Source organism: Asparagus officinalis, chromosome 4, assembly GCF_001876935.1.
Source record: "Asparagus officinalis chromosome 4, Aspof.V1, whole genome shotgun sequence".
In the NCBI taxonomy this organism is placed as follows: domain Eukaryota; kingdom Viridiplantae; phylum Streptophyta; class Magnoliopsida; order Asparagales; family Asparagaceae; genus Asparagus; species Asparagus officinalis.
This window is the reverse complement of record NC_033797.1, coordinates 107,363,889-107,389,577: the sequence shown is the minus strand read 5'-3', so window position 1 is coordinate 107,389,577 and position 25,689 is coordinate 107,363,889. Positions and strand designations below refer to the sequence as shown.

The following is a 25,689-nucleotide window of genomic DNA, read 5'->3' as shown; positions in this document are numbered from 1 at the left end:
GAATTAGCTTGCATGATAAAGGTTAATAACAGTGAGTCCCAATTGAAACGAAGAGTCAAGTACTACTTTATGGATCACTTTCAGTGAAGAGTAAATTTAAAATAGAGCCTACAGTTCAGAAGAATTCCTTTAGACTTTATGGATCACTTTCAGTGAATTAGTTTCAGTGAATCAAATTTCACAATATATGGTAAAAATTTCGATGAAAGTAAATTTCACAACATTGGTAAATTTTTTTGAGGGTTTCAGTAAACCGACCTGTCGACCTCCAATGACGCCGACGACCTTCGCCTCCAGTGACGCCGACAACTTTCTGTAGCGTAGGGACCAGTCTTCGCCAGGGATTTTGCCGATAGTTTTCTTTGGAAATAAGGGATGTGGGGATGAAACTCTGAGGCTTTCTATATATGCGTATCATCCTTCGGCGACGCTTGGGTTCTCGAGGCCTAGCACGACAAGTTGACAGAGACGAACAGACGATTTGGGGAGTTGAAGGTGATTTCTAAGATCCAAGGAAACGAAGATGCGATCTTGGGAAATGAAGAATGGGGAAAGAAGGGCTATGGGTGAAAGGAGATCTTGGGAATCTGAAGCGGTAAAACGAAAGCTAAGAACGAAGATGCAACAGAGCTTTGGAATCTGAAGCGGCGGAGCTAAGAACGAAGCGGTAGAAGAAGATAGGAATAGATATTTTTGCCTGGTTGCGTTTTCAATGGTATGTGTCATGTTTGCCGAGTGACATTTTTAAAGATAAGAGTTTTTAAGTAATAGGAAATACATTTTACGTTTCCCATACTTGGGTATAACTCAGAGTTTTGCTAGAAGAAATATATGAGACTATTCTGCCAAATAACATATTCAAAAGGCGGTTGAGCTACAAACCGCTGAACATCAATAGTCCTTTGCAGCTGTTAAGAATCAACTGCCAGCTTGTCTCCTCTCAATCCCCAAAATATAAATGAACGTACGATTTAAAACAGTCGTCTCTCATTTTCCTCTTCTAATTTTGTCCTTTCGAGCTCCCTTGTTCTCTCTCTGAGCGTTCAATGCTTCGATCTCATCGAGACACCCAAACCCTAGATTAAAAATTCCACCTTTCCCCTCTCTCGCTATCGTCAAACCCTAACAATGCCTCCGATCCAACTCAAGAACGGTCCGACCTCGGCCCAAACCCTAGCTCAGGAGGCCAGGACCCACGTTCGAGAGGCCATGAGGACGACCCTCGCCTCATCGTCGCCTCCTTCTCAGGCGGCGGATCAGATCCACGCGACGACGGAGGTTAAGTTTGGGCCCAAGATGCAGGAGTTCGCAGCGGTGGAATCGATGAATTCTAGGGTTTTGTGTTGCGAGGAGATCGATGGGAGGCGATGGAACTATGTGGTGGAAATGGAGGGTTCGAGAAGTATAAAGAAGGGGGCTTCGGTTAGGGTTGTGTCGTTGCAGAGCCCCATGACTCCCGCTGATGTGAGTTTCTTTTTCTTTTTTCTTTTTTTTAATGCTTTGGTTTTGGTTGGATTCTGGTCATAGATGTGATGAATTTTAGATGAGATGGTTAGAAATTGGAAAGCTGAATTCTTTCTGTGTGGAATGTGGTTAGTAATTGTTTGTCTTTTTTGATTAATTTGAGTCATTTATCATGATTGGAGAAAGGAGCTGCTGGCTTAGAATTAGGAGGAAAAGTGACATTTTTTCCGGGACTTATGATCTTAAGTATAATTAGATTTGGGGGGAAACAGAAAAAAAGAAAAGGGAGGGGTAATTGCAAGTAATGAAATCATGATTAACATTGAAATTTTCTTTGTATGGGTATTTGGAGCAGTAACAGATTTTTTACAAGTTCATTTCTGTATCGTGACTTGTAATGTTGAAAGGAAAAGAAAGCTTAATTGACGGAAATTTAAGTGTATATTTTGTCAATTGCGTGCTCCGTCCAGGAAAACCCTTTCCACTAACCTTTGTTAGTGAACTGTATTGGATTTTGTTTCTTTACTTTTATTTCCTTTTCTTCTTAAAGCTGCTACAATGAATATACGTTCATAAGTTTTTGCTACAGTGGCAGTATGAATATAAAAAAGATATCTCCTTATAGGACTGACAAATCATGGCGTGAAGAAAATTTCTAGTATTCAGTAATTTTCCATGTTATAATGAAAATTGCAACATTTCACATAGATTTGTGTAGGAGCAATGTGTGGGAACTTAAGGATGTTCTGCTATTTTCTAATCGTTGAAATTCCTGGTACTTACATCTTCAAGTTGTCACTTTACGTTATGGTGCAGGAGTTGATGACTTTCATAAGATCCTATGTTGTTCCAGAAGGTTTTCCAGATAGTGTTACTCCTTCGTATGTGCCATACATGACATGGAGGGCTTTGAAGGTACTTATAAGACATGCAGATTTAATGTCTTTTACATGTTAAATACCAATCTTCTGGTTATGTACGCACCCTGAAGCATTTGTCATTACTTTCAAGTTGTTGGCGGTTTGAGGTATCTAGAGGTATCTAATACCTTTATGATGTTTATTATTAACTTCCAGCATTTCTTTGGGGGAGCAATGGGTGTTTTTACTACACGGGCGCTGTTGAGTTCTGTTGGAGTATCAAAAAATAGAGCTACACCAGGTGCTGTTGCCATTAATTGGATTCTCAAGGTAAGCAACAATTCTCATAAACTGGCAGCACAAGCGCTAGTGGCCATGTTCTATGCATTTTTTCCTAGCAGGAACCTTCTATAGTTAATAGCTAGTACCATTTGTTATTCTTTGATCTTTTTAGGTATAATTGTTGTTACCGAGATCAATAGCTAAGATGCTACTATCCTACTTCAAGTTTTATTAAAAAGAATTACATTTGTTTGTCAGATAAGCAAAATTTCCTTCTAAACGTGTACCTTGATTCTTAAATCATTAGAGAAGTTGATTCCTTATCCACCATTGGGAGCAAACAGTTTCTTGTTTAGCAGATCTACTGTAGTGCATTCATTTATTGGTTTCCGCACCATTTCCTGCTTGTCACATGAACTAAAATCATAGAACTGATAAAAGAGTTTTCCTGCTAGCAGGTGTTGCCTTCTTATATTCTCTCTTTTGAAATTTCAACCTGTCTAATCTTCCTGATATCACTCACTTACCTTCTCCGTTGTTCCTCTTTCAAGTCACAACAAGGAACTCTGATCTGGCTAACCTATTTGTTGTTGCAATTAAGGTTGTTGATTGCTTGGCTATTATGACAATTTTTGGAGAGTTCTTTGACATTGGTTTCACTGTTTGCCAAGATATATTCCCTTTTCTCTACAAAATATCTTTTCATGACTAGAACCTGAAATCTGTCTATGTTATCAGTGAAGGATCAAATTAAGAGTACTGTAACATTGTAACCAATTGAAATTCTGAATCTTTAGTTGACATGATCCTGAAAGTTGTGAATAGAAACTTTGTGCTTCTTGGTTTATTTGCATATATTTTATTCATATTTGTTTGTGGAATAATTATACTGTGTAAGTTGACTTGCTAGATATACTGGATTTTGTTTTGCATTTATTTTATGCGTTGTGATTGTACTTTCTCTTTGGAAAATGTGTTGTCCTATTGAACTGAAAGTTGGGTTTTCAATATAATATAGTTCATTTACATTACTTGTTCCTTATTTAACACGCTAAAACTGACATTAGGCTTGACATCAGATCCTATATATTTCTGTAGAGGTTGGTGTTTTCTAGTTTCTTTAAAATTTCATTTCTTGATTATTTATTTTAGCAACTTGCTATCTTGATTTGAAATTTCCAAGAATATCGTTTGGATTAGATCTTGCATCCTCTATCCTTGGTTTGGATCCTAGTTTGGTAGATGGATCTGGGTAGATTATTTTTATCATTGTAGACCAATTTTTTAGAAATTATTGGGTGCTTCTAAGTGTCAGACCTGCACCAGAACGGGTGCCCAATGCCTAGGTGCTTAGGCGGGCAGCTAAATGCCGGCTAAGCATTCTTTGTTTTCTCTTTGAAATTTCTACTAAGTATAAAGCTCATTAAAAGTATAGAAAATTTAGAAAAAGTAAGTCAAGAGAGCGGAAAAGAGAGAAAAAGAGAAAGATGAAAAAAAGGAAGAGGAAAGAAAGAGAAAGAGGAAGAAGAAACTCATAAAAAAATGAACAAACGGCATGCTAAATGGTGATAAGTCTTTGAGGGGTACACATTTCACAGTTTCATCTAACGCGTAAGGCAGGATCCATTAATAGTTTGACTAGCCTATAATGGGCAGGATCTATGATTTATTTCCCAGCATCCTTAGGGATCAAAATATGTACCTTCTCTTGAAGTTGTGCTTGTACTTTGAGATACACTCTTTGTGGAGCTGAGAGCGCTTATAAGTCCACTTGGCTTAATTTCATTTTCAGGTATTTAATGGGATTATTTTGCCTTATCAAGCAACATCTAGATAGGAAAACCACTTGATGGATGAGGTTTGGCACTAGATTTTTGCAAAAGTGAAAACAAGGATTTTAAATAGAAATCTAGGTAGTACTGAATTATCCAGATATAAGATGCATATAAACATGAACAGTTGAAGATATGAATATTTGATTGCAATGTCCTTGTCCATGAGATACAAAGTTGGAATGTTATTGATACTTTGTCCATTTCAATCTAACATGCATGTTGTATCCCTGGAGAAGCTTACGAGACTATGTCTAGACGCGTAGACATACTTCTTTTAAAACATTGCTTTAGAGTGAGTTGTTAGACTGATTGAGATGGAGAGGTCAGAAGAGGGTAATTGATAAGTGGATTTTTATTGAATTTTGTAATTCAAAGCTGTGTGTTTGTGTTGATTTTGTATGCAAAGTTTCACTGGGAGATATATGTCTATTAACAGAGGTATGTGTTATTGAATGTATCTTTAATTGTTGGCAACTATTTACATATGAATATGTGGCAATCTAATAAGATATATGTCAGTTAGGCACCTTATATCAACAAAGAAAAGAATATCTGAGCTGATTTTGAGCATAAATTGGGTGCACAGATTTGTTGATCTGAACTCAATCCTTTAAGAAGATCCAGATTGGGTGACTGAAATGTTTATGGTACTAATGGTAAGGGAAAGAACTTCTGTTAATGTACAAAATACTGAGCTTGGCTATGTGATAATGACATTTCACAACTTAAAAGTCTTAAACTGATCTATCAAAGGAAATCCTATTAAACAGACGATACAATATCTATTCGAGTTTCATGCAATGATTAATGTCTGTGGCATAGAATTGTTTTTAATATTAGAGTCTGGTTATGTTTTAAGAGTGGAAGAGGATCTATAAATTTCAAATTATTCATCCCATTAAGGATATTTCTTCTATATAGGGAGTTCTATCTTCCACTTGCTTCTTCCTTTACTCATGGTTGTTCCCTGTCACATCACTTATGTTTATGGGCAATGCCCAAAAAGAAAACAAATTTTAGCGGTGGCCTAATATTTGTGGATGGTTGAGTTACGACTTATGACAGTGGTATAGGGAAGAAAGTATAATCATTTGGACTGTATTTTGTATTAGCAACTCATATGGGTTATTTGAAAAGGACTGAAGATGAGTACACGGAGAATCAGAGATGTCTTTTCAAGCTCTAGGTTTGCATGCTATCAAGATCCTGACTTTATGTTGCACCTAAGACAACTCTACCCTTCACCCCAAGTTCCCAGCATAGCCAAGGCAGTTTAAGTTAATATTCAGGTCCCAGACAGAGCAGGTTTGACTCTGTTCTTTGTTTATACCACTCTTACTCTTTCCAAGCAATAATGTCATGTTGATGTACTAAAGTATTTCTCTCTGATGTTTGCATTTAATTAGGGTTATAGCCTAAACCGCAGAGGGAACTATATTGCTCATTTGGTGATCATTAGGTTTGCCTGTACCTGGAATAGAAACTAATGTTAAGTGACTGCTTAGAGCTGTCTTAGACAATGTTTTAAATGTCGGATGTCGGGTTCATGTCGGTCGGCCAAAATTCATGTCGGATAGCGGAAATTGGGGATATATCGGGGGACATGAAAAAAATATCGGATTGCCATATCGGATAGGTTGATATAATATCATAAATGGAATCTTCACATACTTGATAATTATATTGTCTAAACATATGAAAAAGTACATAACTTATTGATGTTAGGATCACTAACCAATTGTAGACACCTGATTTTGTTTTTCAAACTTGACCCAAGAAGCTTAAAACCGCTTTTTCTGAAATTTGGCCGATATTTCTTGGCCGCAATGGCGCCCGACATACCCGATATTTTCCGACATGACCTCAGAAACGCAATACGCATTGAAATGAAGGATATCGTGGCGGCTAGGGTATAAAACCTCCAATGGCGGCCGATATTTAAAACACTGGTCTTAGATAGTACGAAATGTTGCGAAATTGTGGGACTAAATGATGTCGAAGTAGAGGGAACTGACATATTTCTGTGCAAGTAGCAGAAGTTGAAGTCCTTAGAAAGGGAGTGGTTACTTATTGCCTGAGGCTTGTCGCTTCTTTCTCTTCTTGAAATCTGGAACGAGCCTCACATTAATGGAGGATTTGGAGCAGTTTGTTTTCACTTTCATAACATGTAAATTCTTAAGGATAACTGTTGTCACTTAGTAGGAGTGATGTAATGACTATATCAATAGCAGACCTTGTGAAGGATTTTAAAACAAGTCACCATCCTTCTAGGCTTTGAATGTTCAAGGCTGTCACATGTTCGGCAGTGGATCTAATCTTTTAACAATAAAAAAAGGATGTTTTCTGGTGCTAGTAAGTCATTACTCATAAAGGATGTCTTGAAGGCAATTATCTTTGAGGAACTTAGTTAAGTTAAAACAAGAGATGCATAAGTATTATAGTAAAGCCTACCTAATGTTTATCGTGGTTGATCGCCATCAAAGAAAGCATATAGCAAAGATGTGATGCATCATAGGAAGGGAGAAGAATAAAGATGGAGAGGAAAAAGATACAAGAAGAGAAACTATGGAGGTACTTTCTGTAGAATTCCATGTCAGTTTGCATGGTAACCTGCTTGAGTAGACACCTCACTCGCGCTATTTGATTTAGTCATAATAAATTTAACTGAAGAAAGTAAATAAATAAATAAATAAATAATGAAATAAAATTCAAAATCATAATAATGCTTAATCCGATTAGTTAACTATCTAATGAGTTCAAGGATACTTTTGTTGGCTTATTTTTCAATACAACTTTGACTCCTAAGGAGTTGCCAACTTGCCACCTCACTCAACTCCCTTCAACCCATCCTAGTTTCCTGTCGTGCGTACACACTCTGGCATGATGATACCAAGCAAGCATGGTCCTAATGCCGGTCACATGTCTGCGTAGGCAGTTGTTTCAGCTTGCTAGTATGAAAATGATCTGGGCTGAGTAATCAAGCATATACACGCAACGGTGGAGGAGAAGTTCAACAAGACCCTCCTATACTAAGTTTGCTGTAATTAAATTGATATCTCTTCTTCTTTGGGTAAACATGCATAGATCTTTAAGACATGATATAAGCCAAAGAACAACAATAGTTCACTCTACTCTAAATTTTACTGGAAAATATTAAAATTTCAATGAAGGCAACTATAAGATTCTTTCTTAGAAGAAAAAAGAGAAGAAAAGAACACATGAAAGTATGATCATGATTTCATGTTTTAACTTGAATTTGCTTCTAACTTGAGCATCGACCTTGTGCAGGATGGAGCTGGACGTGTTGGCAAAATGCTTTTTGCACGTCAAGGAAAAAAATTTGACTATGATTTAAAACAGGTGAAAGCAGTAGGTTTATCTTTTTTTAAAGCTTTTTCTGCAGGATCTTGTGCTTACAAATCTTATTGTTGACTAAAACATTGAAAATGAACCCAGCTGCGATTTACTGGCGATCTTTTAATGGAATTGGGTGCTGCAGTGGAGTTAGCTACCACTACCATGCCAAACCTGTTCTTACCATTAGCATGTGCAGCCAATGTATTAAAGGTACTCTATACTTGCAGCAATTTCTGTCATTTTAAATTGAACTAAATTGAAGTTTATCTCTCTCTGTCCTTTTAAATAAATTCATGTGGTGTGATCTTATGCTTCTAATCTGTGTAGAATGTTGCTGCCGTGACATCAACGTCAACACGTACTCCAATATACAAGGCCTATGCAAGAGGGGAAAACATTGGGGATGTCACAGCCAAGGGGGAATGTGTTGGCAATATAGCAGATCTGGTATGCTCATGCTGATAGTACACAGATGCTTTAAAATATCAGCACTACAACATGTCTAGCACACGAAAATTGTCTAGGATGGCCAGGTTTTTTTTGTGTGTGTATATTTTAAAACCTAAGTAAATACTGCTTCTGACTCATTAGCTGATCTTTTACATGCTTAACCTGAACTACTTCTTCCATTAAGGTTGAAATTACATGCTATAGGGAACTATATTCTCAATATCAAGAGTGGAGGATGAGAAAGGGATTGTGATAACATATAAAAGTTTATTCTCTTTCTTGATCAAAAGGACCAGGAAAGAAATACTATTAGAGCAATGGTCAAATCAGCAACAAATAGAACTGCATGAAAGGTATTCTTTAAAAACAGGGAAAAGTTTGATTTTATTTTTTGGTAATTTATTTCACTGGGTGGCAGACAAATAGTGCCACCTAAGTTTCATAGAAATGGGTACGAATATGGGTATGGGTACGGGTGCGTGTACAATATACAAAAAATTTGTAAAATTTTGGGTACGGGGACATTATTACATATAAAGGGTGAAATTAATAATTTGTATGAAATGATTATTGTTTTTCAGTTCATGTGTTATTAGAATCAAAATTCCTATCACATTTTTAAGTTTCTTTTATTATGTCAGTAATTATAAATTGGAAACTACTCGTTATTGGATTAGAAACTCAAACGACTCTTTTAAATCATAGTTTTGAACTTGGATATGGGCTGAAACAAACATGACCCATGTCTAACGAGTTTCAAGAAATGAATATGAATGTAGAATATACATCCAATAAGTGTATGACAAGTGTTATAACTTAGAGCATATATTATATACTTGAGTACATGTCAAAATAAATTTGTGCATTTATCCAAGGAGCATCCATGAATTTTCGGCACTGACATGTATCAAGTATGTGTTCGGTACAGGTACGACCTTTCATGATAGAAGTAGTGACATATAATATATTGTAGAAATGAATAGAAATACCCTTTAGCAAAGGATGCTGCTTCTGACTTCTGTATCTGAAGACCAGTTGATAAGGGGAAGCTGTTCCAGACTAGTCCCAAACTATCATAAGACTTCGCTATTCACATGTGACTTCTTTTGGAAGATCATCGTCTATTGGACTAACAGCAGCTGATCTATCTGATCTGTTCTTCAGGATGTCAAGTTTTAAAATATCAGCTGAAACTCATAATTGGTGATTTCCAATATGATTTTTTTAGGGTTTTCATGTGAACTCCAGGTTCTGCTCAAAATTTGGAAGGGTATTCCCATCCATAATGTTTTAGTCGGGTATAACAATGAAGGTTTTCATTTCAAATAAACAAGAAAATGATGTATGACATGTTGCCTTGTCAGACACTATTTGTCAGCCAAGTTATAAAGAAACAAATATTAAAGGGGGAAAAGAGAGAAGAAGGGTGATGACGCATGGATTGATTTATCCCATCTCTCTGCCAGGTGTCTTTTGTGTAATATTACACAACTTTTATTTGTACTGCCTCTACATGTCCATCCGCCATTTTGTCCTACTCCCTTAGAGATGCTCATTAGTTATGGTTAGACTTAAGTTTAAGGGGTTAGAGGTATGGATATTATAATAAATTGTTTCAGTTTGAAGTTATATTGGTTTCAATTTTGAGTTCCATCAGTTTTGGCTGCTGATTCCAGGTCCACTCGTGTCATGTCTTAAAGCATATCGGTGGCATTAGTTTAAGAAAAAACACTTGCAATTTGTAGACTCCCTTGTGTTAGGGGTGGGAACATGTTGGTGGTTCCGGATCCTACAGGATGAACTTGAGAATCCAATGTAAGATTTGTAGGACCCAGTGACCCACTTAGTAACCTGAGTACATTGGGAAATATAGCATGCATTTGAGGACACCAACAATGTTCTATCAGATGGTCCAATTTCCAATTTCTTTCCAATAATTCTATTAGGAGTTGAAACTTGAGAGTATAAAGTTAATAAGTCCTTTCTCATATATGTTATTTTATTTTTCTATTACAAATATTAGTCAATATGACCAAGTTAACTCATGCATTAGGCATTTAAGAAGAAACGAGATGATTACGTAGTTCTATGTGAAGGTTTATTGAATGTCATTTTGTTGTATTGGTATTCTTAAGAATTTACATCTAGATCTGGGGTTAGGCCATTGGATCGATGTCTTGGGTCCTTCTATGAGTAAGCTATCTGATATGATTTTAGGATCCAATTTCAGCTTGAATTGGGATCATGTAATCATGCCCCGTTGTCCCTTGTACCTTGTATAATTAAAGTTTACAACTGTAAACATAAGGAATGGTTTTTGTTCTCAAGTTTCAGTTTGCATCTAGATAAAATTATTACAAGTGTAAATGGTACCTTATATTGCAATTATCTCCTTTTTTCTATTATTAGATTATAAAACTATAACCTTCACCTCCCCACAACTTTCGAGTTTTGTGTACTGGAAGGATCCTTTAACATGGTATTAGAGCAACCTAGGATCAATTCCCATCTACCACGAATTTAAAGCGAATTTAGAAAAGGATATCGCTATGTGACTCTAGATTTCACGTAGAAAATGGCGTTGAACCTGTAGGGACATGTTAGAGTATAAAGTTATTTAACTCTTAACTCTCACCACAACTTTGGAGTTTTGTGTAGCGGAAGAGTCCTTTAAACATGTATAGTCACTTTAGAAATAATTTCTTGATAAGTATAGGCCTTTCTATAGTTTACTTTTTGCATCATCGTCTTAATTCAGAATGAATATATTACACTTTTAATGTTATGAAAGCTGAAAATCTGTTTCTTTTCTTTTCTTTTCTTTTTTCCCTTTATTTGAATCACCAAATTTGGCAAGATCCAAACTCATTGCAGAGAGCCCACAGTTATCTTCTCCTTATAAGTTTATAAACTTGTCCTTCAACTTTCGATGATTCTTTTGCCTTTATTCTTTAGTTTGTATTTGCCGAATAAAGCACTCTTTGTTTCATTTATTGTGGCAATTCATCCTGTGCTTTTATGTATAGCTGGGGACTGGACTTAGTATCTTAATGTCAAAGAGGAACCCATCTTTGGTGTCTTCTTTTGCCATCCTTTCATGTGGATATGTTTTCAGTTCATACCAGGAGGTTTGCTTCTTACATATATTGTATATTGGCTTATGTTCGAACTGTTTGACATAAACCTGATTACTTTATTCATTTATGGTCCTAGGTTAAATCTGTTGTATTGCATACTCTAAACCGAGCAAGATTCACTGTAGCTGTGGAGTCCTTTCTGAAGACTGGTAGGTTCCACACTTCCTAATTTTCTATAATTGTCAAATCAACGTTAATATTTCTAATGGAAAAAAGAAAACCTATATACTGAAGTGTTCTTCAACAGACAATGATGCACGAGGTGGTCCTAATGAGATTGTAGTTTGAAGATTTACAATCTGGCACACAATTTATCTGGGATAACTAACACTTGATGTGATTATGATCTTTTATTTTCAACATATTGCACAAATATATCTTCATATGTTTAGGTAATGTAGTTGAATCCATCCCACAATTTCGGTGCTTTCTATTAAACTGGCAGATCCATGTTTATCAGAATGAAGACAAAAATTCTAATTTAATATATAAACGTTTACAGATCATGCCGTATTTCTCAAATGCTCATATCAGTATAATTTTATAGTCTCTTTTCCTCTAGAAATGCTTGTGATTTTGAACCAACTTCTAGTTTTTGATGTATTCTTATACTACTGATTGCCCCATGATATTTTGTAGGAAATGTTCCCTCATTGAAGGAAGGGAATTCTAAAGAGAGCATATTCAGTCCTCCATGGTCCAAACGACCGGTTATTTTAGGTGTGTAAATTTCATCTCCTTTCCTCTCTTTTTTTCTGTGCCACTGAATGACTTCTGAGTTGGATTAGATAAATTTATGTGATGCTGGGCGCTCTTATCTAACATATGTTTTTTTACCTTCCTATAGGCTCGAAGTTTGGGGATGCATTTCAAGAACCTGCTTCATTTCTTGCCATAGAGCCCTTGTTTGAGGTATAAAAATGGCACTGATGCCTTTTTGTTCCCACAATTTAGATGTAGCAGTGCACTTTCCTTAAACTTTTTTATTTCGTAATTCATCATCAGATTCTTACAGATCTAAAACCTATGTCCTTGAATGTGTTGTTTCATTCGTATGCTATGGCTATATTCTTTTTACTCTTTTACTTTCAGTTTTTGGTGAAACATGAACCACATTGTTATATATCAGCTAAAATAGATTTTCTTTACTTTCAGAATGAAAGATACATAGTTACGTATAATCCTTCAAAGGGAAATGTCTATGCGTTGCTTAAAAATCAAGCAAAGTCGGATGATGTTCTAAAAGCAGCTTTTCATGTGAGTATGGATTTCTCTTCTGAAATCAGAAATTCTCATTTGTGTAATAACATGTGTCTGGTATCTCAGGCTCATGTCCTTTTGCATTTCATTCGGTCGACGAATGCAAATCGGTCTTTAAAGAAGAATGATAGTTTTGAATCAAGGAATATGTTTGATTCCTCATTAGACCAGGGCATGCCTTCAAATGCTGATTTTCTGGATCATATATCAAAGTCTTGCAATGTTGTTTCGTCTTCTTATGAGGTTTTCAAGAAGAAAGCAGCGGACGAGGTAACTTTTTGTGCTGTCTTTCCCTTTTATGAATATACTTTGCAATATATTTTGCTTGTTTGTATTTATGTCTATCATCTATACATGTTTAGTAGATACTAGATTGGATGCACGTGCATTGCACGTGGTTAAATTTTACTATTTTCTTACTTAACTCGGTTGTGAAGTATTTCTTTTAATTTCACGTGAAAAAGTAAAATAATCTATTGTCTATACACTATATAGTTAATCAAAAGTATTAAAAGTACCATAACAAAAGTCAAAATTTCACGGTCAATTCACATTAAGTACAATTTACGATAAATAGTACATGAAGGTCAAAGATCCTTTTATGAAAAAAATATTTTTTATGCAAATAATTTTATTTTCATCGTAATCCTATGTTTTCATCTTATAATTTGCACGAATTCACAGTCTTTTATACCCTTTACAATTTTGATAACTAATTTCCACTTTAATGTTATATCCCATGAGGCTAATAGACTCCTAAAGAAATATCATATATCAATAACCATGGATCTTAATTATGAGAATTTTTCCAAGGTAATATTATTATATTCTATATGTTTATGTTCTGAATTGTCAAAGCAAGCTATAAAATGACAAATTAATATATTTTATGCTAGTATATATGTTTTTTAATTGGTAGAGTAACTTGTTATTTTTTGAGACATAAAATTGCTTTATAGTTAACTTTGACTATTTCACGTAATTGGAGATTTGCTCGTCTTTAAATTATGTTAATTTTTTTTAATGAGTATGATATTCCTATTTATTTGAAGATCCTTTTCCATTTCATTCAATTACTCTTGCAATTCAAAACTTTTTTAGCTCAACTGCCTCAGTTACACCTTCTATCAGGACTCATCTCTATTTCTTAGTATCTAATGGCTAGTATTACTCCGATTTATTCTAATTCAAGTCTGTCAAAATGGTTGTAAGTGGTGAAGACCCTAAATCTTTTGAAATGATATATATTGAATATCTCATAATAAAATATCAAAAAACTTAAACAACACATATTTAAGTAGTTTTCTCACATAACTATTTTTAATTAACATACCTATTCTCAAAGGCTTGCACTTAATGAAGACCTTAAATATTTTAAAATGATATATATTGAACATCTCATGGTCAAAACATGAGAAGAACTTAAATGTGGCTAAAACTAATTTATACCACTTTTCGCGCATGTCTATAAAGTATAATATTAGAAATATAAAATATTTAAAATGAAATGCATTAAATTAGAATTTAGTTTTAAATTAAGAGCCCTTATTTGAATAATTTTATATACATAACTCCTTTTACTTAACATACATATTGAACATTTCAAAAGCCTAAATATCTAAGTTTTCACTTTTTAAGTTATCTTTTTTAGTCATAAAAAATAAAAAAATCCTTTTCCACTGAGTTGGTCGCTTATGGTAAAATGTTGCATTTTTTCTATTTGATATAGTAAATTATTAAGAAAACGATATATTTCATGTTTAGTGCAGAGAACTATGTGAATAAAAGTAAAATATTTTAAAGGCTAAATATCAACAAAAAAAACCATGTTAACTTTGGATGATAATCAGATAATCCTTTATAACTTTAAAAATATCATATAATCCACTAGGGGCTATCAGGAAACCCCCTTTTAACTTTGAGATTTTATTAGAAAACCACTCTAAAAGCGATAATTTTAGGGGCCACCAATCCACCACAACTCAATAAGTGGATAAATTCATACTTAAAACACTGGTTTTACAAAAATTCAAATATTTCGACAAATGATAAGCAAATATAAGAATGATAGAGAATCATTAATGAATTCTAGTACATGATGTGAATATTTAAGAAAACTAAAAAAACATGAAATGGAAATAAGAGGCTACGTCTCAATGCGGTCAACACTTCATACTCCGGTTGACTCGGTAAACCCCATAATTATTAAGCTCGTGGTTCCGGGACGGTGAGACCTAAATTTCGGCTCTTAGCGTTAAAACAAAACCTCATAGAGGCATATTGAGCCCTGATTTAATAACTTGCTTATATCCGTCATATACCGATATATTTACCTGAGATGTATATGTGGTTTATTGATTTTGTTATTGGTTGGCCTTTGGTATTTTTGTATAACGTGTTTAGTTTTATGAACTTTGTTTGATAAAATCTCAAAGTTGAGGGTGTTTTCTAATAAGATCTAAAAGTTAAAGGGGGTTTCTTATAATCACTACTTATGGGATTTTATAATATTATATCTAAAAAATAATGGATTAATTTTAGAAAAATCCACTCAACTATTTTAATATGTGAAAATCTCCTCAAGTTTAAGCATATTGTAGATAACCCCCAACTTTGAGATAATCACTTGAACTTTCTTCACTTAAACCCCCTCAAATATAGAGATTCTCTACGAAAACCACCTAAACTATTTTTAATTTGAGAAACCCCCTTAGATTTGAGCTTAATATAGATAATCCCCCTCAAGCTTTAAAATTTAAGAAATCACCATAAACTCTTTTCACTCTACGCCCTAAAAGCTAACGTTGTTACCCTAATAACCCTATAAGTTTACATTTTTTTACTTAACCTAAAATGTTTTTTGTCAAAAAAACCCCTAACATCGGATGTTTACAATTTTAAGATTTTTTTCAGAGGTTTTTCATAACTATTGGAATTTTCAAGAGGTTGATTATAATTTTTAAAATTTTAGGAGATTTGCTTCTAATTATTTTGTTTGTACTTTTTATACTTTGGGTTTTTTAAAGTAATTTTCTTGATGGTTCTTTGCAATTTTCTAATTTAAAGGGTTTGGTTATGATTTTTTAGATTTTTAGGGGACTGCTTACAATTTAAATTTTTTTAGGACACTATTTGTCATATTTAGTTTTTATTGGATTTTTTGTTATTTTCATATTTTCACGTTTTTTCGAAAATTTGAATTTTTAGGGCTTTGTTTTTTAATTTTCAAAATTTAAAGGAGGTTGTTTGTACTTTTTAGATTTTGCATATGTTGTTTATAACTTATGAATATTTTGTGAATCATTTATAATTTTAGAGTGATAAGAGTCTTTTTCACCTTTTAAGATTTTCTAAGGTTTTTTTTTACAATTTCATGAAACCCTCAAAATTAACATAAAGGTAAATCTCACTAAACCCCTAAGAATTTTACTATTTGTAGCAAAATTAAAATATCTTTAAAACTCTCACTAAGCGCCCAATAATTTTTGGCAGAAAATCTTAAAAATCAACATCATTAATTTATGTGTAGTCAAAATGACCAAAGTACACCCTAATAACCCAATAAGTTTTACGTTTTTTTCACTTAAGCCCCAGCAATTTTTAGCAAAACACCCAAGATAGAAATCATTTATAAGTTTTACATCTTTTCAGAGGTTTGTTTGTATTTATTAGAATTTTCAAGAGGTTGATTGTAAGTTTTAGATTTTAGAGGAGTTTGTGTCTAATATTTGATTTTTCTGAGGATTGTTTATACTTTTTTAGTTTTTTGTAATCTTTTCAGGATTTCTTTGTAGTTTTCTAACTTAAAGGGTCAATTTAATATTTTAAAGATGGTTAGGGGGCTGTTTGCAATTTAAAATTTTTAGGATGCCATTTGTAATATTTTACTTTTTATGGGATTTTTATTGGTAATTTTCATGTTTTTCATATGTTTTCTTGAGTTTTTGAATTTTTGAGGGGTGTTTATAATTTTTAAAATTTAAGGGGGTTTGTTTGCACTTTTTCGATTTTTAAGTTCTGTGTAATTTATGATTTTTTGTGCCATTCATAATTTTAGAACTTTATGAGTATTTTTTTCAATTTTAAGATTTTCATGGATTTTTTACAATTTCAATTTTTTAGGGGCTGTAGGGTCGAAAAATTTAAGAATTGATTGATTCTCTTGTTTTAAGAAATGGGTTCGATCACTTGGTACGAAACCCTTACAATCACTCACACTCTCTCTCGATTACAGGGGAAGAGAAGATTAATTCAGCTTCTTTTTTGTTTAAGGTGGGTTCTAGGTGGCGAAAAGATGCTTCCCCCGATGCTTGAGTCGAGCTTGCCTCCCGTTAACGATCAGACCAAGATCACAAGCGCTTCTGACCTTCGTTAGTCGGCTGGAATCGAAGTTCGTACTCCGAATCGGCGTACATAAACTCTCGTCTCTGATGCTTCGTGAAGTCCAAGCTTGAAAATCTCCAATTAATTAACAATCCACCAACCCTCTTCATAGCTGCTTGCGGCTATTTATAGAGCTTTAGCACGTAATTGACGTGCTATAATCGCGGGATCGTGGGTGTAACCGACTCCTGAGATTTAGCCTATGTTGACTAATGGAGGGTAACATACTCCTTAGATTCAGCCCACGTGGGCTGACTTGGTCCTCGTGGTCGTTACAGCCTGATTTAATATGGGTGACGAACTTCGCTGCGTTGACGAACCTCGTCCTTGATGTCGAGCCTCACTGCATGGCGAGCTTCGTCTTTGATGTCGAGCCTCGCTGCGTGGCGAGCCTTGTGAGCTTCTTTAATAATGAGCTTCGTCTTCACTGACGAGCTTTAAATCTGATGACAAGCTTTGTTTTCATTGACGAACTTCACCTCCGATGATGAACTCCGAACCTCGTATCCAATGACGAGCTTCGAACCTCGTATCCAATGACGAGCTTCGAACCTCGTTTCCAATGACGAGCTTCGTCTTTGATGTCAAATCTCATTTCCAATGATGAGATTCGAACTCGTTTCCAATGACGAGCTTCACATCTTGTTTCCAGCGACAAACTTTGTTGTTTGAGACGATGTTCATTATTGTAATAACCCTCGTCATGCTCGTTATGAGCTTCAACGTTCTAACGCCAAATGATTAGCCAATGATCTATGAAGATCCATGAGAGTGGAGGAGAGATAGGTTTTGTTCATTAGCCTCTCAATTTCCTCCCCTCTTTTCATGTTGATCATGCCTATTTATAAGCTTAGGGTCATTATGGAGTGAGTTAATGGGTTTTAACTCCCCTTATAATAAGGGAGTTAGTGGTCATTAACTCCCATTTAAATGAGGTCATTAACTCTCCTTAAATGGGTGAGTTATTGGTTATTAATCCTCCTTAAATGCAGCCTCTGAAAATTATGATAGATGAGGTTCGGCTACGCACGAGGTTCGTTAACAATGGCATCGACGAACTTCGTCTTCAATGACGAACTTCGTCTTTAATGACGAGCTTCGTTTCTGGGCGAACTTCGTCTTTTGATGGGTAAGATGTTGTTTATCCTATTGAATGAGACAAACTTCATGAATTGAGGTTGAAGTTCGTCGTTGTGACGATCCTCATCGTGCTTGTAGTGAGGTTTGACTCTCTTTTATTTCTTTGCACTTTTTAGTGTCTACAAAACCCCCTTCAAAGTTTTCAGATCCAAATTGGGTTGTATGGATCTGGAATTCTTTGAACTCTCTTGGTTGTGGCGAGCTTGGCTTACACAACGAGCTTGGCCTCCTGGCGAGCTTGGCCTCTTGATGAGCTTGGCCTCTTGATGAGCTTCAATGCTCCGGGTGAACTTTATCAAACTCATGTGGGACTGACAATCAAGACTTGGGATTTTTAGCAAATCCTCAGCTATCAACGGACTTGATTTGTCTTTACCAACAGCCGTTTGAGTTGGACTAGCCATGCTTTTGCCCTTAGCATGGTAAGTTGTCGAGGAATTTCTCTTAGGCTCAACGCTAAGATTTCTCCTCTATCCTTAGCTTCTTTAAGGCTTTAGATCAGATGTATGTTAACGAGGTTCAAATTATGACTAAGTGTTAAGAACGAAGCTCAACACATAGCAATGTATGTTAACGAGGTTCAAATTATGACTAAGTGTTAAGAACGAAGCTCAACACATAGCAAACTCGTTAGGAAAATGAATGTCATTTGTGAAAATGACAAGTGTTAAGAACGAAGCTCAACACATAGCAAACTCGTTAGGAAAATGAATGTCATTTGTGAAAATGACGACGTTGGGATAATCATATCGTTCAGTGACTTGGAAGTATGACGACGATGATGAGAACAAAAGCACATCACTTGGTAGATCAATGTTGAAAAACGAACGTCATTTGGGGAAACGACGACGTTAGGATAATCATGTCGTTCAGTGACTTAGGAGTATAATGACAATGAAGAAAACAAAGGCACATCACTTGGTAGATCAATGTTGGAAAACGAACGTCATTTGGGGAAATAACGACGTTAAGATAATCATATCGTTCTGTGACTTAAGAGTATAGCGACAATGAAGAAAACAAAGGCACATTACTTGGTAGGTCAATGTTGAAAAACGAACGTCATTTGGGGAAATGACGACGTTAGGAAGATCATGTCGTTCAGTTACTTGGAAGTATGACGACGATGATGAGAACAAAGACACATCACTTGCTAGGCCAATGTTGGAAAGATATTTTTCTTGAAAGAACATTGACTATCAGAGGTAATCATTAACGTGATAGTTTTATGGTCCCGTCATCCTATTAAAGAGGATTGACGAGGGAATTTGGAGGAAGTGATTATCAGAGGTAATCATTAACTTAATGGTTTTGTGGTCCCGCCATCCTATTGAAGAGGATTGACGAGGGAATTTGAAGGAAGCTAACTATCAGAGGTAATCATTAACATAATAGTTTTGTGGTAAGGGGCCAGATGCTCATGGTTTCATCAGAGAGAAACCTTAAGGTAGTACATGGTTTTGTAGAGAAACCATGATTACAACTACTCCAGCGATAGCTGTAAATCAGGATTGAAGGGTAAAGACTCCTACATCCAATAAGACTTGGATCTTATCCTTCAGGGTATAGCATTTAGAGGTGGGATGATGAACCATCCTGTGGTACGCATAATAGTTGAGATCATCCGTTCTCGACATCTCCTCGGGTCGCATCGATTCTAGGAGCTTGATTTTTTTCGCCTTGATCAAGGATTTGAGTATCGGGATGACTTGATCGTCTTGGAAGTCGTACTTCTGCTGAAAGCGGCTATCCGAAGATTTGCCCTTCTGCTTTGACGAAGATTCAGGGGTGAGGTTGTCTTGGTCATCACCTCCTTGAAAATCACATGGCTCCTCAGCATTTAGTCTATTGAGCATGCTTTCGACCTGTTCTCCTTGACGAACAAGCTCTTTCCAAGTTCGGGTCTTCACTGCTCCAATCTTGGATAAAATATGGATCGAGAGATTATTGCGACACATCTTGATCAACGTACTTTCAGAAACTTGATCACCGCAATGCAGCGATCGATTTCTAAATCTCTTGACAAAGTTACTGACAGACTCTGTCTTCTTCTGCTTTTCAGTTAGCAGGATGGCCATAGATACTTTTGTATCATCGTCGAAGAATCTGGCCAGAAAAAGTCTTTTCATGTCCTTCCAGCAAGTGATGGATTCAGGTTCCAGTCTGCGAAACCATTCAAAAGCGACCCTCTTGAGGGTACTAATGAAAAGTTGAGTTATAATAGGATCATTCCCCACTATGTGTCCATTCTGCGCCTGGAAATAATAGATGTGTTGGGTCGGAGAACCCTTGCCATCGAACTGCAGGAGGCTGAGTGGTTTAAACTTTGGAGGATAGGGAACGACGTCCCATTCGGCAGGGTATGGCCTGACGACCCCTAATTCTTTGAAGTTCCTCTGAAACTTTAAAGCCTTAAGCTACTTCTGGAAATCGTCCAACTTCTGATCTCGGTCATTCTTACGCGGATTGGACTCAGCTTCGGATGATTCAGAATGAATATAAAAAATATTTTCTTCCCCATCTTCTGCATTATCGCCATCTTGGTTTCGACGGCTAGATTCCCGAGCAATGGGTGAAGGTCGCTGGTGCCTTGATTCTGAGGATTCAGCGGTGGCTTTCTTCTTCTCCTTGAGGAGTTTGTTCACCATATCCTCCAAACGTCTAATAGACTCCTGTTGTTGGAGGATGGTTGATTGTTGCTCTTCCACCTGCCTCGCCGGGTCCTCCTCACTTTCGGCCATGTGAGCACTTGCTTGTGCACTTTGATCGGTATTGGAATGCTGAGAGGTTACAATAGCTGAGTTTTCAGGCTCTTCCTTAATCTTATCTGTGATGCCCGTTAATCGACGGTAATCAAACGAGATCACCGCACCAGTACGAGTACGAGTGTGTTGATACACTCCCTGTCCTTCGACAAGCATTTCGTCTAGTCCTGGAGAGTATTCAGGATCAGAAGATTCAGAAGAATAAGCCGAAGCTTTGCTCTTGCCCTTGGTGACCATGTTAATCGTCACTTCAATGTGGCGATTCTTGGATGCTTGTTTCTTGGGACGAAAGCGTCTTCTTCTTGATGATGAGACCGTCGACGGTTCATTTAACCGTTCGAAGACTGAAGGCTTATGAGTTGACTCCCCACATGAACATTGGGAAAGTACTGCAGAGATGAGTTTCTCACAGCAGCAATGAGATTGCATTTGGCTCATGCTGCGCTTGCGCGTGAGATAATCCCGAAGGTCACCAGCTGGACAACCCCCAGTCAACTCTGTCATCTTGGCTTTACCCAGGTGAGACCCTCTTAATGATAGAGGTTGATGAACTTGGGTAGACTGACGAACTCCATCCTGAGGTTCGTTTTCTTTACGAACGTCAGTATGAACCGCTTGTTGAAATTGTTGAACCTCTTTTCGAGCATGAGGTTCGTTGTCGGAGCCTACTCGGGTACAAGGGTGAGATCCTTCATTCGGACGTTCTTCATTCACCTGACCCTCGTCAGACTTGTTGACCTTAGGTTGATTAACCCTCGGTCGATAATGAAAACCGTCTAGCGAGACCAAAGCTCGAGCCCTGCGGCGAGCTTGGTTCTGACGCTGATGTTGTCGAGCGTGTCTCGACAATGAACCAGTAGAAACCTTTGCTTCAACCAGAGCTGAGCGAGGTTCGTTTCAAAAGCTATAATTTGGCTAGTAGAAGCCGAAGTTCGGCTAGGTTGTTTGACAACCTATTTCTTAGCCTGACGGCTTGTTCCTGGAGCCTCCTCTTTGAGGGGCTTGGACTTTTCCTCGAGATTAACTCGAGTTGAATCATCAGGAGCCACTTGGGCTGAGGTCTCATACAAGACTCGACGACACTTACGTGCCTTCGTGGGACTAGACTTAACCCGAGGAAAGAAAATCCTCATATTTGGACTGGTCAAATTCGATGACCAGAGTCTCGACGTCTGTTCCCACTGCAATCTTGTCTGATTGCGCCACCACCATCTCGTCGGAGAGAATAGCTGCTCCCAATGTGATCGCCATCGTCTGTAGGTTCGAAAAATTTAAGGATTGATTGATTATCTTGTTTTAAGAAATGGGTTCGATCACTTGGTACGAAATCCTTACAATCACTCACTCTCTCTCGATTATAGAGGATGAGAAGATTAATTCAGCTTCTCTTTTGTTTAAGGTGGGTTCTAGGTGGCGAAATGATGCTTTCCCCAATGCTTGAGTCGAGCTTGCCTCCCGTTGACGATCAGACCAAGATCACAAGAGCTTTTGACCTTCGTTAGCCGGCTGGAATCGAAGTTCGTACTCCGAATCGGCGTGCAGAAACTCTTGTCTCTGATGCTTCGTGAAGTCCAAGCTTGAAAATCTCCAATTAATTAACAATTCACCAACCCTCTTCATAGCTGCTTGCGGGTATTTATAGAGCTTTAGCACGTAATTGACGTGCTATAAACGCGGGGTCGTGGGTGTAACCGACTCCTGAGATTTAGCCTATGTTGACTAATGGAGCGTAACGTACTCCTTAGATTTAGCCCACGTGGGCTGACTTGGTCCTCGTGGCCGTTACAACCTGATTTAATGTGGGTGACGAACTTTGTTGCGTTGGTGAACCTCGTCCTTGATGTCGAGCCTCACTGCGTAGCGAGTTTCGTCTTTGATGTCGAGCCTCGCTGCATGGCGAGCCTCGTGAGCTTCTTTTTAATAATGAGCTTCGTCTTCACTGACGAGCTTTAAATCTGATGACAAGCTTTGTTTTCATTGACGAACTTTACCTCCGATGATGAACTCCGAACCTCGTATCCAATGACGAGCTTCGAACCTTGTTTCTAATGACGAGCTTCGTCTTTGATGTCAAGTCTCATTTTTAATGATGAGATTCAAACCTCGTTTCCAATGACGAGCTTCACATCTTGTTTCCAACGATAAGTTTTGTTGTTTGAGATGAGGTTCATCATTGTAATGACCCTCGTCATGCTCGTTATGAGCTTTAACGTTCTAAGGCCAAATGATTAGCTAATGATCTATGAAGATCCATGAGAGTGGAGGAGAGATAGGCTTTATTCATTAGCCTCTTAATTTCCTCCCCTCTTTACATGTTGATTATGCCTATTTATAGGCTTAGGGCCATTATGGAGTGAGTTAATGAGTTTTAACTCCCCTTATAATGAGGGAGTTAGTGGTCATTAACTCCCATTTAAATGAGGTCATTAACTCTCCTTAAATGGGTGAGTTATTGGTCATTAATCCTCCTTCAATGTAGCCTCTAAAAATTATGACAGACGAGGTTCGACTACGTAAGAGGTTCGTTAACAATGGCATCGACGAACTTTGTCTTCAATGACGAACTTTGTCTTCAATGACGAGCTTCGTTTCTGGATGAACTTCGTTTTTGGACGAACTTCATCTTCAATGACGAACTTCATTTCTGGGCGAACTTCGTCTTTTGATGGGTAAGGCGTTGTTTGTCCTATTGAACTGAGACAAACTTCATGAATTGAGGCTGAGGTTCGTCGTTGTGACGACTCTCGTCGTGCTTGTAGTGAGGTTCGACTCTCCTTCGTTTCTTGGCACTTTTTAGTGTCTACAGGGGCCTATATGTTTTTTTGTAGCTTTCAAAATTTTCTGAGTATTATTTATAATTTTAAAATTTTTAGTAGCTATTTGTCGTTTTTCATATTTTTTGGGTTGTTTATCAATTTAAGGGTTAAATTGCAAATAACATTGATTTGAGGGGTATGTACTATACTTGAGGGTTAATTTTAGCAGATGTGAAATTTTAGTGTTACGTTATTTTGGAACTTAAGTGCAAAAATTCAAAATATTTTAGGTGTTTTCTGAAATTATCTAACTTACTAAGGATTTAATGAGAATTGTAGATATTTTGGGAGTTGAATGCTCAATTTAAAGTTAGGAGTGGTTCATTGGAATTCACTTTTTAAAATAATTAAGGAGGGACAATGATAATTTTTAGATTTTTTTAATTGTGGATGGTTAGAACTTGTTTAGAATTAACAAAAATTTGATTTTCAGAATTTTTTACTTTTTTATGAATAGGAATTTCTAGTAATGGATATGAATGATTTTAATTTAATGAGGATTCTTAGGAAGATAGAATTAGTTGGACGCGTGTCATCTTTTAATAGAATAGATAATTAGTTCCACTATTTGATCTCTTTAAATATCAAATTTTGGTTAATGATTTTACCTTTAAATTATTTGAATATATAAGGATAAAATTAGAATGTAATATCTAAAAGGATTAAGGGTAAAATTGACCATGGAAAGTTTTTCTCAAAATCGCTCTTTTATAAGGAGTATAATATGATATGATATAAATATATGTACTGGTGTTCTATATATTTTAGCCTTTGCTGCTTCTTTATATACTTTATTTTCACTCTTAGATTTTTGACTCTAGCAATCTCTTTTCTCTTCCTTGCAGGGATGGGTAATGTCAGAGTCATTGCTTAACCCTGGACGTGCTCGGCTCCGTGAAGTAAAAGAACTATAAAGTATTTTTGCCTCATCCAAACCATTAGACATAATCTTAACTTCATACAAACATCTGGATACGCGGCTAAAGATAATGTGTGCACATTATATTTGGAGTATGGCTTATACCAACACCAGATCCAGTTTTGTATAGTCAGTGGTTTTATACGTCCATCGTCTTTTGACTCGAGTCTATTCCTGGAACGTGAAAGTTGTGAAGTTTGTAGAGAACTTCGAAGATTCTTGATAGTTTCTCAAGGTCACGGAAGAAATTATATGCAGTCTTATATCATGTATGCATATTATTTTGTTGATAATCTTGCAAAATCAGAATGGATGATCCTGTAAGCATTTTCAGGCGTCTTTTCCTTGTTTAGAGTGAAGTTCAGTGGGGCACCCTCTTAATGAGAATGGTTCTTCCTTGGGAAAACTTCAAGCGAGCCATAGGGGTTTTCTAATGCAAAAATATAAAGATGTGGTTCATGCAACAACAAGAGATTTTGAAAATTTAAGACGTCGATTCGATTGTATGTATTATAAATATCTTCTATACAACAGTACAGTCTAGCCTTATTTGGATGTATCGTAAGAATGTCAATTTGGCATCTTTCTTTTGTCTATTCACAATTTCTAAAGCCAATTTTGTATTAACTTCTAATATTCACAATCTGCACGATACATTTTAACCTTGATGTATTGTAAGAATTTCAATTTGGCATCTTTCTTTTGTCTATTCGCAAACCTTTCCTAAAGCCAACTTGACAAATTTTGTATTAACTTCTAATATTCACTATCTGCACCATTTGGTAGAGCTGATATGTATATACATTTCTTTACCTCGGTCTGTAGGATGCAACAAAAATTTCAATTTTGCCACTCATCTGGGAGATTTTAACCTATATTTTCAGTGCCAAGATCCTCTGCATACGTGCGCTGTGCCTCTTCCTATGCATGCCTCGTTGGGATCAAACTCTCAGGCAGGCATGGGAGGCCACCACGCCCTCCAGTGAAATCCCAGAGCTGCGGGCATTCTTCTTACCTTCTA

At 36.4% G+C, this 25,689-nt stretch overlaps 1 protein-coding gene across 1 annotated transcript; it reads left to right on the top strand.

The window, feature by feature from the left end:
- On the top strand, window positions 897–25,364 carry LOC109837948 (protein root UVB sensitive 6). Its single transcript, XM_020406338.1, has 13 exons — window positions 897–1,464; window positions 2,281–2,379; window positions 2,541–2,654; window positions 7,730–7,801; window positions 7,898–8,008; window positions 8,126–8,245; window positions 11,275–11,376; window positions 11,462–11,534; window positions 12,025–12,105; window positions 12,233–12,297; window positions 12,541–12,642; window positions 12,712–12,915; window positions 24,595–25,364. The coding sequence occupies exons 1-13, from the start codon at window positions 1,129–1,131 to the stop codon at window positions 24,661–24,663; spliced, it is 1,548 nt and encodes a 515-aa protein (XP_020261927.1). The 5' UTR covers window positions 897–1,128; the 3' UTR covers window positions 24,664–25,364.

Bases quoted from the DNA above. Each gene is read 5' to 3' on its own strand.
- LOC109837948 (XM_020406338.1), top strand. From the start codon at position 1,129: ATGCCTCCGATCCAACTCAAGAACGGTCCGACCTCGGCCCAAACCCTA. The intron at 11,377-11,461 runs GTTTGCTTCTTA...TTATGGTCCTAG, and splicing joins TTTTCAGTTCATACCAGGAG to GTTAAATCTGTTGTATTGCA. The intron at 12,106-12,232 runs GTGTGTAAATTT...ACCTTCCTATAG, and splicing joins CAAACGACCGGTTATTTTAG to GCTCGAAGTTTGGGGATGCA.